The 13,598-nt window shown below is 42.3% G+C and overlaps 1 protein-coding gene and 1 long non-coding RNA gene across 11 annotated transcripts in view; one reads left to right on the top strand and one right to left on the bottom strand.

The window, feature by feature from the left end:
- The window catches only part of IRAG1 (inositol 1,4,5-triphosphate receptor associated 1), a 155,387-nt gene that overhangs the window by 134,232 nt on the left and 7,557 nt on the right, over positions 1-13,598 (top strand). For all 9 annotated transcript variants that reach the window (XM_050955057.1, XM_050955056.1, XM_050955053.1 and 6 more), the window contains 2 exons: positions 655-719; positions 12,253-12,372. In XM_050955057.1, coding sequence (XP_050811014.1) covers positions 655-719; positions 12,253-12,372 — 185 coding nt within the window. The remainder of the gene's footprint in view (positions 1-654; positions 720-12,252; positions 12,373-13,598) is intronic.
- Positions 2,807-13,022, bottom strand: LOC127052025 (uncharacterized). 2 transcript variants are annotated; one of them, XR_007774654.1, is made up of 3 exons: positions 12,867-13,022; positions 3,795-3,948; positions 2,807-2,979 (listed from the first exon to the last, which is right to left on the bottom strand). It is a non-coding gene; the product is annotated as an uncharacterized LOC127052025 (long non-coding RNA). The 2 variants fall into 2 exon arrangements; XR_007774655.1 differs by lacking the exon at positions 12,867-13,022 and adding an exon at positions 4,146-5,696.

Below are 13,598 nucleotides of genomic sequence, written 5' to 3'. Positions count from 1 at the left end.
AGATCTAAAACTTTTAAAGTTGTATGGTCAAGGCTCTCTACTGGAAGGCCAAAGCTTCTTTAGTGGGGATTATTGCAGACAAGCAGCTGAAGAGCAGCACGTCTGACAGAAATGTCTTCAGAGGGGCAGTATTTTTAGCTGGGTGAGAGTTAAAATGAATTTTATCTTTAAATTGAATTAAATTTTAAAAACAACATGATTGCATGACTATGTTATGTCATTATGTGCCCACAAGAATTGTTTAAAGGCATGAATGGAGGTGAACATTTCATTGTTAAAATTTCTCGTTGAAAACCCAAAAGAGGAAGCACAATTTACAGAAAAGGAAGAGACTAGAAAATAATCAACATACTACACAGTAGTTAGTGCACAACAAAAGGAAGAGACTAAACGACACATACGTAAAGGAAGCAAGGTAGAAAGAGAGGCACAAAAGTGGCAAAAATAGCTACTCGTAATCTTTAATGTCCATTGTTTACAGAAGTAGTTTGAGAGCTCAATTTTCAGATTTTGTGTGATGTATTTGGGCAGAAAAACTTCAGATAAGAAACCCATTAACTTTATCATCATACTGAAGTTGCATTAGAAATCAATTCATGAAACTTAACATTGCATGGAATCTAACATTTTACTTATCATGTTTTCAATTCACAGTCTGAATCACCCAACGGAAGAAGCAGTCTGACATGTACTCCTGCCCTACCAGCCCTTCTAGAGAAGTGAGTGTTCTTAGGTTGTTTCTCATATTAGATTTATTAGACAATGAATGTATTTGATATAAAAATGCAACAATTTCTGTAAGGGAACTAAAATGATAGGATTATGGACCTTGATGTCAATGAAGCTATACTGATATTCACCAGCTGAGGATCTGACCCTATTATTCTACTACTGAGTGATCATGTTTTGCATTTCCTGTTTCATGTATGAAGTTGTAACTTAATGAAGCAATGTAACTTTCTTAGAAAATCAGCAATTCCATTTCTACAAAACTAGGCTCTGATCTACACAGGCAGTCATCTGTTTGGTTAGCCCAGGCCCCACTAGAAACACTTACTTTTAAAAATTAAATTTCCCTTGGAAAATAAAGGATTCAACGTACAATAAAAATGTTTCTTGAAACTCTACAAAGCTTCAGAAACCCATCATTTTTACAAAAGTTCTAGAGGTTTCACAAAACTCAAAATCCCACCAGCTTTTTCTCCTCCCTACAGTGCATGAACTGTACTCAATAGTATAGAGTGGTTCTGTGCTCTGAGATTTGAGAGGTCGTGATTTATTTAGTGCCACATTTAACAAAAATTGCTGCTTAATTTAGTTGACCCTCATTATAATGCTATGCAAATCTTTCAATGGTTTGGATTTAAATTTAGACATGTTTTTAGATTTCAGGTCTTTATTGCACCCATATAGTATATGTTTCATGCCGCTTTTAAGCAAGATGAAAGCGGAAATGGGTACATCCAGAAAAATTTCAGCACACAATAGAACAGCTCCCTAACATGCTTTCCAAAGCTTTTGTCTGCTATATTGTCTCGGAAACTATCTCTCTGGACCTTTTTCATCATATCACAGTGCTGATGTATCTATCAGCCTTAAAAACTCTTTCTTTCTTCCCTGTCTCTGTTCTTTTCCCCCACTGTGTTCCTCATTTTTTCTTTTTTTCAGCCTTAGATCTGAGTTCAAGCTGTTGGTTCTAAGTGTAGTCTGTAAAGCTGTGTGCACCTTGTACAGCCCCACAAAGGTCCAGCAAACTAGCCCATAGAGAGAGCTCTGTTTCTTTAATTCTTCAGTTTGTGAAATAATAATCCTTCTTTTCTTTAAACATTCCTCATTTTTGCTTGTCTGGGCACATATTTTGTTCATACTGCAGACTGTCTGCCCACAGTGTTCTTTATCAACTTATTCTGCTTCTTAATTTTCTTTCATTTTACACTTTAGTATACTCTTTAATATAGTGAAACCCCACTATCACATGATGATTGGGGTCCAAAAAATTGGATCACGATAAATGCGGGGTAGCGGTATAGCGAGGTTTACCATTTCAAGCTGGTCAGTTTCAAGCTGATCAATTTCTCTTGGGCAGAAAACGACTTGTGTTTGCAAACTGCCCATAACAGTAACTGAAAGGGTGCAGCTCCAGCAGCGGGGGCTCTCAGCCGTGCAGCGGGAGAGGGAACCCCTTGGGGAGAGCAGGGGAGACATGCAAGGGGCAGAGGAAGAGCGAGGAGCACCTCGGGAGGAGAACGGCTCTTCTCACCAAAAGAAGAAGCAGGGGTAGGGGGACGAAGAGGCAGTGGGGAAGGCACATTCCATTTTTTTTTTTTTTTTTGGCGGCGCTCCAGCCTCTTTTTTTTCTTTTTTCCTTTTTTGTGCTTCGGCGGCGCTCTGGCTGCCTTTTTTTTTTTTTTTTTTTTTTTTTTGCGTGCTTCGGCGGTGCTCTGGCCATTTCTTTCTTTTCTTTCTTTCTTTTTTTCACTTCTGCAGCGCTCCAGCACTTTTTTTATTGTTTTTTTTTGCTTGGGGCGGCCAGAGCCACCTTATGATCGCCTTATATCCAAATTCACGTTATTGCGGGGTGCATTATAGTGGGGTTTCCCTGTACCAGTTTCCCCTCTTTCTGCTCCCTTCTTTTGAACATTAATGCAAAATTAAAAGGTCTCTGTCCAACCCTTGCATCTAACAGTCCTTTCCCAGTATTCCCCTTGTTATGTTATATAATCTCGAACATCTGCATTGATGATGGTACAATGACCTCTGCTGACAGGTGCTTTGTCATCTGATCACACCAGCAGAAAGGCAGGAGGTAATGGATGTGGTTTAATTAGGCCACAAATTTATTCACTTAAAATATCTGGGAGTAGCCAGCAATAAATTGTACAGTGCAGATCATCATCACTTCCACATAATCTCCAGCTAGGTCCCAGCCATCCTGCTGCCGGGGCAGTGCTGCCCTTCTTCGCCATCATTGAGGGGGGGCTGCAAAAGAAAAAAGAGTTATCTCTCTGCTGTGCCAGACATAGGAGCCCCCCGTCCCCCCTTCTTCGGCTCCCTCAAGGGATGCTTTTCTTCAAAGCCCCTTTGAATTCATTTGATCTGATAACCATATCCCTTCCATACGGAGTACCTACACTGGACATCTGCCACAATGAGCTTGGCTGCCTCTGGCCCATCCCCCGCAAGTTTCCAAAATAGTTACTGATTCCTTCCTTAATAGCCGACAAAAATGTCTCTAGTTGCATTGGTGTACCCCATCCTCCCTAAATAACTTGGGTGCCCTGTAAAATATGTCCGGATGAAGAATTACCAAAGCCATTTCATTACCTATGAATTTAGCCACATCCCTATTCACATATCACCCAGTCATATCAATCCATGGAGGCTTCACAGCTTCCTGCCACACCCTGCACTGTAATATGTCAGACCAAATAATTGTCATTCCAGGGCAAAAATCCTGGATTTGCCCCAAATCCATCTTAGCTCTGATCATCAATTCAGCTCCCCTACACCTTCCCAAATCATTTTCACCAAGGTGAACAATAACCGCATCCAGTGCCTGCTCCTGGGCCTTCAAAGAGTATACATGGGGCATTACAATGAGCAAGCTTGTCCTTCCATGCCAGCTCAGAACTGCCTCACTACCAAGACCCAGCTGTTCTCTCCAGGCAACCTGGAAGGCCACCTAAGCACCCAGTATACAATGCTGCGCTCTCAGATCCAACACCACCGCTCCCTTGGCCTGTTTGCATCATTCTGAAATTGGAAGCACAGGAGAATTAGCTTTGATTCTCTACCTGGGGTCTCCTGTATTCATTTGAATGCCATCACCCAATTGCCTGCATCACTGTGGCCCCTCACCCAAGTTGGGCCGAAGCTTTCGTAGCCCCGATTTGGAATGAGCAGGAATTAAATTCATCCACTGGTAGCTCCAACTTTGTAAGCCCCTTTCTGAAAATTGCAACAAATGTACATGTTATGAGGATTCTTCCATCCCTGTTCTTCCATCCCCAACCAGTCTCATTGCTATATAAGTCCTTAACGCCCCCACTGGGTAAATCCTGGCCTCACCCCTTTCCATTGTGGACTAACCTTGTCCCCACCCCACCCCATCTGTTTTAAAGATCCTCAGGGTCAAGATGACTGACCACTCCTTCCATTGTAAATCTCACTGTCACCACTCCAAAGCCCTTCCTGGTGTATCCCTCGCTCCCACAGGCACTGGTTCGCTGACTCTGAAAGCTCCAAAAAACACAACCTGGACTGCAGTTTTGAACAAGGCCACCTCCTGTCCGCTTCTGAGTTTTTGGTAGAGAACTTGCATCAAAGCCCTAAGTGTCTGAACAGTGATGAGACAATGGGGATCCTTGCTAGGGCCTCTGTCCCAAAACCTACTAAAAACCTCCAGACTCAGAATCTGCTACAAGAAGTAGGGTAACCTCTCATTTGACTGACAAATGTAACGCCCAACAGGTGACCAGAAATGGCAGATGATGCCAGCCCACAGAGAGCCAGTAACCCTGTGTATTGAAGTATCTGGTCTTCTGGAATAGGTCAGGTCATCCACAGAGCCCCATCTCTGAAAATGCACAAAATCATTGAACCTCCTGTCATAGACCTAGATGTTCATGCTGTTCCTGATCTCTTTAATACCCTGAGATCCTTCATGTGCCCTAGTCCCAGAGCGTTATGGGTATCCATTCTGGTTCCTCGTTGGTTCCTGGTGCCAGATCCCAAAATTTGTCCAATTAAAATTGAGAGAATGCATCAGCTACACTATTATCAATCCCAGGTACATATCTGGCAGAGAAACATTTTAAGCGTTAAACGCTGTAGTAAAAATTCACTTACCAACTTTATGACCCTGGCAATCTGGAGGACTGGCAATTGATAAAATGTGCTACGGCTATGTTGTCAGTCCAAAAACCCTTGCTTTTGTTTGCAAAATCCATTCCCCAAATAGTCTCTGCTATCAAAATGGGAAAGAATTCCAGAAATGTTATATCCTTTATTATACCTTTTAGTATCCAATCTAAGGGCCATTTCTCGGCACAGCACCTGCCTTGGTAAAATACCCAAAACCTATTCCTCCCAATGCATTGTAATGAATCTTTAACTCTGCCTTTATCATCCATTCCTCCCTCCAAAAAGACACTCCATTAAAAGGATTCAGAAACTGTTCCATGATTCCTAAACCCTCCTCCATCTCTTTATTAACAATTTGAAAATGGATGGGCTTCGATATTCCCAAGGCGGCAGCTGACACTCCAGTGCAAAATATCCATCCTGGTGCCACCAATTGACATGCAACATTTAAAAGTCCGATAATAGATTGCAGCTCCCGCAGTATAAAATTCCTGGCTGCTCTAGCCTTGATGATCAATTCCAGAAGTTCCCCCAGTTTATCCTCGGGGAGTCTAGATATACCAGCCGGCATATCTAACTCAATCCCCAGATGGGTCAGTTAAGGAGAGGAGTCCCTCTGGTTTTTTTCTATCAGCCAGAGGTACCCCAAACCTACTGGTCAAAGCCTGGATTGTGGCCCTGGGCTGACTTGCTCCTCAGAATCTGCCCTGCCTGCACACAAAAACTCATCCAATGAGTGTATCTCCTACTATAAATAAGACTCCTGTGCCACTTCCCATTCCAGCAGAGTGCTGAATTTTTCAAACTCTGAGTATGAGATGGGTAATCCCATAAGGAGGGACTTATCAAGTTTCAAAAAAGAAACCCAAAAGATTAAAATCAGAAGGCTGCACTGGCAGCAATTGATGAGCCATCTTGATGTCACATTTTGAAAACATTGCCCCCACATGCACACAGGAAGAATAGAATATTGAACATAATTGTGAGTCATTAACTGAATTGCCCTATGGAGATGACAAATGGTGAATCAAGCAATATTTACCAGCTGCCTTCTTAGGAATCAAGCCCTGGGAAGAAAATCCATAGGTTCCTCATAGGTAAGTGATTGAATGGCCCTGCCTCAGATAAGCCTTCCTCCTTCATGTTATGTCCTCTCAGAGTAATTCTACACTACAGGATTATTCCGATTTTACATAAACTGGTTTTGTAAAATAGATTGTATAAAGTCAAGTGCATGCGGCCACACAAAGCACAATAATTCGGCAGTGTGCGTCCATGTACCATGTACGGCTAGCGTCAATTTCTGGAGCGTTGCACTGTGGGTAGCTATCCCATAGCTATTTCATAGTTCCTGCAGTCTCCCCCGCCCATTGGACTTCTGGGTTGAGATCCCAGTGCATGATGGTGCAAAAACAGTGTCGCGGGTGATTCTGGATAAATGTCATCACTCATTCCTTCCTCCATGAAAGCAACGGCAGACAATCATTTTGCGTCCTTTTTCCCTGGATTTCCCTGGCAGACACCATAGCATGGCAGCCATGGAGCCCATTTTGCCTTTTGTCACTGTCACCGTATGTGTACTGGATGGCGCTGACAGAGGCAGTGCTGCAGTGCTACACAGCAGCATTCATTTGCCTTTGCAAGGTAGCAGAGACAGTTACCAATCGTTCTGTACCATCTGTCGTGCCATTGTAAATTGGTGATGAGGTGATGATTATCAGTCGTTCTGTACCATCTGCTGCTGTCATGGGTGCTCCTGGCTGGCCTCGCTGAGGTCGTCCGGGGGCGCAAAGACAAAAATGGGAATGACTTCCCGGGTCATTCCCTCCTTTATGTTTTGTCTAAAAATAGAGTCAGTCCTGCCTAGAATATGGGACAAGTGTACTAGAGAGCCAATGTACCAGACAGCACAGCCGCTCCGTGTCAGATCCCGCAGAAATGATGAGCTACATGCCATTCATGGGGGGTGCCCCTGCAACAACCCCACCTGTTGCTTCCCTTCTCCCCCAACCCTCCTGGGCTACTGCAGCAGTGTCCCCTCATTTGTGTGATGAAGTAATAAAGAATGTAGGAATAAGAAACATTGACTTTTTAGTGAGATAAAATGAGGGGGAGGCAGCCTCCAGCTGCTATGATAGTCCAGGCAGGACATTAAACAGTCGGGGGGAGAGGAGCCCAGCATTCCACTGCTATGATAGTCCAGGCAGTACAGAATCTTTTCTTTAGACATGAAAGCGGGGGGGGCTGATGGAGCTCAGCCCCCAGTTGCTATGATGAGGATGGTTACCAGCCGTTCTGTACCATCTGCCGGGAATAACCAGGAGTAATTTCTATTTTTACCCAGGCGCCCCCGGCCAACCTCACCTGAGGCCGGCCAGAAGCACTCACGGGATGATGACGAGGACGGCTATCAGTCCTTTTGTACTGTACCGTCTGCTACCAGGGAGGGGAGGAGAGAGGATGCTGCTGTTCAGTGCCGCAGCACCGTGTCTACCAGCATCATGCAGTAGACGTAGGGTGACACTGAAAAAAGTCAAGAAACGATTTTTTTCCCTTTTCTTTCATGGGGGCGGAGAGGGGGTAAATTGACGAGATATACCCTGAACCACCCCAGACAATGTGTTTGACCCTACAGGCATTGGGAGCTCAGACAAGAATGCAAATACTTTTCTGAGACTGTGGGGACTGTGGGATAGCTGGAGTCCTCAGTCCCCCCTCCCTTCCTCCATGAGCGTCCATTTCATTCTTTGGCTTTCCGTTACACTTGTCACACAGCACTGTGCTGTGGACTCTGTATCATAGCCTGGAGATTTTTTTCAAATGCTTTGGCATTTCGTCTTCTGTAACGGAGCTCAGATAGAACAGATTTGTCTCCCCATACAGCGATCAGATCCAGTATCTCCCATACGGTATATGCCGGAGCTCTTTTTGGATTCGGGACTGCATGGCCACCCGAGCTGATCAGAGCTCCATGCTGGGCAAACAGGAAATGCAATTCAAAAGTTCGCGGGGCTTTTCCTGTCTACCTGGCCAGTGCATCCGAGTTCAGATAGCTTTCCCATATCGGTCACAATGGTGCACTGTGGGATACCGCCCGGAGGCCAATACCGTCGATTTGCGGCCACAGTAACCCTATTCCAACATGACAATACCAATTTCAGCGCTACTCCTCTCGTCAGGGAGGAGTACAGAAACCAGTTTAAATAGCCCTTTATATCGATATTAAGGGCCTCGTTGTGTGAACGGGTGCAGGGTTAAATCGGTTTAATGCTGCTAAATTCGGTTTCAACGTGTAGTGTAGAACAGGCCTCAGTTATTTGTATGGCTCTATCATACCTTCATGTCTTTCAGTTATATGCACTAAGCTGCGTTCCTTTAGCCTTTCTTCATGCCATGTCTTCCTTCCATTACTATATATTTTCTATATTTTCCTTTATTGCTATGCAAGCATGCAGCCTACAACTGCCTATATTCACTTTTCCTTCTGTTTTTAATACTGGTGAGTTTTGTGGGTTGGTTTGTTTTAGTTTTTTATGGTTTTGTGGGGGGAATGTCATTTTGGTTTTGGTTGGTTTGTTTGTTTTGGGGGTTTGTTTGTTTGTATTTTTTCTTTTGTTTTTGTTTGGAATCTGGTTGTTTCTTTTAAGCTTCCCAGGCAGGGCTGGCTCCAGCCACCAGCTCAGCAAGCAGGTGCTTGGGGCAGACAACGGAGAGGGGTGGCACGTCTGGCTCTTCGGCAGCAATTCGATGGCGGATCCCTCACTCCCTCTCGGAGTGAAGGACCAGCTGCCGAATTGCTGCCGAAGACTGAAGTGGCGGCAGTAGAGCTGATCGCAATCGCTGCTTTGGGTTTCTTTGCTGCTTGGGGCGGCAAAAACCCTGGAGCCGGCTCTGTTCCCAAGCTAGCCTAACTTCTCCTCTCTGTCTATTCTCCCAAATGGTACCTCCAAGAGTATTATAAGCAACTAACAAAATAAGGACGCAAGCAGATGTCATGATGAATGACCAATTATAAGGCAGTAAATGATTTTAATTATCTGAGATCATATATACCTAACCAAGAAGATGTTTCCAAAGAATTCAGAAGAAGACTAGGGATGGCTCACTCGGCTATGCCCTCCCTTAAGAAAGTGTGGAAAAACCATGGCATCTCGAAATGTACAAATGTAGACAGGAAAAGCCCCGCGAACTTTTGAATTGCATTTCCTGTTTGCCCAGCATGGAGCCCTGATCAGCACGGGTGACTGGTGAAAAGCCTAACTTTTTCCATAGCAATTTTGGATATGAATTGTGGGAAGTTAATGCTGGTGACAAAAAGAAAATTGAAGTTTTTGAAATGTGGTGATGGCAAAGTATCCTGTATATCTCCTCGACTGGGGGGGAAAAGACTAATGGCTATTTTAGAAATATTACTGTAGAGAGACAGACTCTGACTGCAGAAATCAACAGACACAAACTTATGTACTTTGGTCATAAATGACACAGAGATGGAAATAGCCTTGAGAAAGTTAGTAGGGAAGGAATGGTGCAGGATCATCATAATAGGGGATGTCCAGCAAGGAGATGGATGGATGATGTGCAGCAGATCAATGGAAGATCACCTACTGAGTGCCTGAAGTTAGTAATGGATTGTTTAAGGCTTCTGAAAGTTCTGTTATTATGTCACCAATATTGAGACATTAATAAATGGATTTATGTACTTTACCTATTTATCAAATAAGGTGCTGCTTAACATGAGCAAGACTGGAAGTCTTGGGCCCCTAGAGAACTGCTCTGTTGAAAAACATGTATGCATCTATAGAAATTTCTGAAGACAGTATAAAAATATTTGGGTAGAGCATGCCCAAATAAATTTGTTAGTCTCTAAGGTGCCACAAGTACTCCTCATTCTTTTTGCTGATACAGACTAACATGGCTACCATTCTGAAACCTGATACCTAGTTGAGTTTTATTGCAACTAATTTCTTGAACTTATGAATGCAAATTATGTTGTACACGACACTTTTTTTAAGATTTTGTATATTTATGGCTTGCATTGGATCACTTTCCTGTTCAAATAGTGACAAATGTAAAGCTTCTGTAATAATTTGATGGTAAAGGTGACTATGATATGGAAACAGACTGAAAAATAAACACATGATATTTTGAGATGGGAATAGAAGACACACCCAAGCTGTTTGTGCAGATTTTGACAAAGGATTTCCATTGTGGACACAGGATATGCTGCACTTAAAAACTGTGTGCGCGCAAATGTATGAAAGTATACAGCATATTGACAGGCTCTTGTCCATGGCAAAACACTTATCTCTTGCAGGAAACATTGCACATTCTAAGGAAGTTGCTTGCTGACATTTCAGAATTAAAAGATAAGTAACTTGTTGAAGGACAAGATAATGCTAAAAACCTTCTTGGTATACTGTGTATTTTTAACAGTCTTAGCTTGGGCAATGTTAAATATCATTTGAAATTATTTGCATTATATTATGTTAATCTGAGCCAAAATTTGTTAAGATGCTTTAGGCATTATGCAGAATTGAAAATGTCAAAATATGCAGTTCCCGTTCAGGTAAAGTATGTTAACTTTCATCTTTTTAGTTTGCTTTAAATCTCAAGATATGTTTTGTTTTATCCCCATTATGCTTTACTGAAAGCTCTAATATTCTAAAGCTGGGAAAACAGTAGATATGAATGACACAAAGGGATGGGTATTCAGCAATACAGCTGTTGATTTTTGGTCCAATCATGCTGTCCTTACTTGGGGAAAATTCCCACTTCAGCAAAATTCTTGTCAAATAGAGTTTTCCCTAAATTTGGCCCATCTCCTGAAACAATAAAGAGATTCCAAAATGATCAGAAATCTAATCTATCTTTTCTCATCAGCAGGGCCGGTGCTACCGTTTAGGCAGCCTAGGCAATCGCCTAGGGCGCCAGGATTATTCGGGGGGCGGCATTTTGCCGGGGGGGGCGGCAGGCGGCTCCAGTTGACCTGCCGCAGGCATGCCTGCAGAAGGTCCGTTGGTCCGCGGCTCCGGTGGAGCTGCCACAGGCATAACTGCGGCAGCTCCACCGGAGCCGCGGGATCAGCGCGGGGGGCGGCGAAATGGCTGTGCGCCTAGGGCGCGAGAAACCCTAGCGCCGGTCCTGCTCATTAATAATTTTTTTTAAGTCCATATTATTCAGTAACAGACACATGTCTTGAAGATTCCAGGTTAATGGCTTGTAAGTATGTAGAAGATGTGGGGCCAACTGGCTCCCTGGTGTAAGCTTGTGCAGCTCTATTGACTTCAGTAGAGTTATGCATATTTGCCCTGTGCCAAATTTGGTCCATGAAGTGCTGGATTTCAAGAAGTAAATAAGGAAACCTCGCCTTGTGATTGTTCAAGGGATATTGGCCAGTTGGCCACCAACTGGGAGGAAGACAAATTGCTATAAATATTTTCTTAAAAGAATCAATTGACCACAGATAATCTGTCCTCCTCTAATGGGACCTGATCCCACACCGTTGAAGTCAGTGGAAGTTTTGCCGCTCACTTCAATGGCAATAAGATCAGGCCTATTTAAAGAGTTCTAGTTGCTTGAAGTTTGGATGAGACATACATCTGAGATTATTCCCTGATTTTTCTAGATTCCAACACTCTTCAAGTGAGTTAAGATTTATGATCCAGAGACAAATAATTTTTTTCATTGTGTGGCTAAATATAGATTTGACCCTTAATCTTTCAAGTAAAAAAATACTTTCTTCACACAACATAAATTATCATCTTCCTTTCTATCATTCACAGATATATAGACATTTAAGCAATATGCAGTGGCTTATATTAAAGCTAAACATTCAAAGATCTTAAAGTCAAAATGAAAGTACATGTGTCTATATGTATGCATACAGCATATGCAACCCATGAGAAGATAGATTAATATGCAGAAGAAAAATAAGAGGAGAAATATTAAGTGAATAGCCAGTATTTATCTGTATTATCTTTCTTTGTCATCACAGGCTTCGATTTCTAGGAAGTCTTTTAGAAAGTCCAGGGGAGAAATGGGTTAAATGGAGAACAAACTAATGCTGAATATGAGCGAGGAAAAAAAACTCTCTAAAAAAAAATCCAACATTTAATGTCTTAGAGACCTGTCAGTTACTGCTCTTTCGATAGTGATCTTTTAAATTAAAAGCTTGCTTAGAACCATTGGTTTTCTCTTTTACAAGGCTTTTCCACAAGGTAGTTGAAAAGAAGGAATTCAGACCGACTCCCAAAGATACATTTGAGTTTATCATAACAGGATCAGAATTAATATGAAAGAAATTGCATCCAATTGTTCTCCAATTGCATATTCCAACCACAACACTTTCCAATGCTATTTTTCCTTTCTCTTCTTCTTTCATCTTATCAGTGGAAAGTCAAATGGAGAGCATGACCGTGAATCACTTGCTTCTCTGCTGACACAGAGCTGTTCAGAGGAGATCAACCCTGAGACAAAAGCCAAGATAGAAGAGGAAGCTTATAACAAAGGGTGAGAGTGTTTATGTGAACTGAATTCCCCACTAGGGATTTACAAGTTTAAGACACATCCTTTAATGATATAAAGCAACTGTAAGTGTATGTGCACCACTTTCACTTCTCCATTAAGATGAGAGCCAAATACTTCAAAATAAGTGGATGATAGAAACAACATTTACTGAATTCCCCTTAAATGACAAAACCTATTATCAATAATACGTTGATTTGTAATCTGTAAATAAATAATGTAAGTATAACTGCCCCGGATAAAAAGAGTAAATTAAAATAATTCTGATAATATGCAACAGTTTTAATGTCTCTATACAATGTGCTGATATGTTTAATGTTTGTTTTATTGTCCTGCATAATAGCTTCCCTAGCATCAGAGCAGCTAGCACTTATTTGAGAAACTAAGGAACTTAATTTTATTAAAGCTATACAAACAAACAAGAGCTAGATAAAAATTGACAATTAAAGCAATAGTTAACCCAAGTAGCTGTGCCCTACCATACATCACACCTTGAAGCTCATTAGCAAACTCCCAAATGGAGCAATTTCCAAGGCAGGAGTTCTCAATTGAGAAAATTCTACTTCCAGCCCTGTAGCGTTTTCACTAGGAACTGATAAACCTAGCAGGGTGGCTCTTGTTTACTGCTACAATGGGATACTGGGTAAAAGGTTTTATCTCAGATAACTGTATCCCAGACCACTCAGAGCTTCAGAGATCATCAGCAACATTAAATCTGCAGCCAGAAGAACAGGAATCCATAGGTGAACATGGCCACAGCAACTTATCCCAAGCTGTATTCAGCACCAGCTATAGGTTCTGGATGAACTTCAACAGTATCTCTACAAGAAATGTCTAGCATTAATCCAAAGTGGAGGTAACACTGTCCTGAATAACTTGCAAAGTCAGCAATATATAGAAATGTTTGCAGCCTCCTAGACATCTCTACTTGAGGAAAGACTTCATGGGCCCCTACTGCTCTCCAAGATCAGGAGCTCTACAATAGCTCCAAGGATGTGAACCCAGTTGATGAAAGCTGGGCAGTTTTCCAGCAAATCACTTCTGTTTTATCTGAACTGAGTCACAGCTGGTCACCTTTAATCCCTATACCAATCTTGGTCAGACATTGGGAGAGTAGTAAGACTATAGAATCTGGGCTCAGTAAAAAGAAAATGCAAAGCTGAATGTCATCAATATTGTAAGGATAGAACTGCCCAAAACATCTCCTCTAG

The sequence above is a fragment of the Gopherus flavomarginatus genome, chromosome 5 (genome assembly GCF_025201925.1).
Source record: "Gopherus flavomarginatus isolate rGopFla2 chromosome 5, rGopFla2.mat.asm, whole genome shotgun sequence".
In the NCBI taxonomy this organism is placed as follows: Eukaryota; Metazoa; Chordata; order Testudines; family Testudinidae; genus Gopherus; species Gopherus flavomarginatus.
The sequence above is the reverse complement of the archived record's forward strand: the minus strand, read 5'-3'. Positions and strand labels throughout refer to the sequence as shown.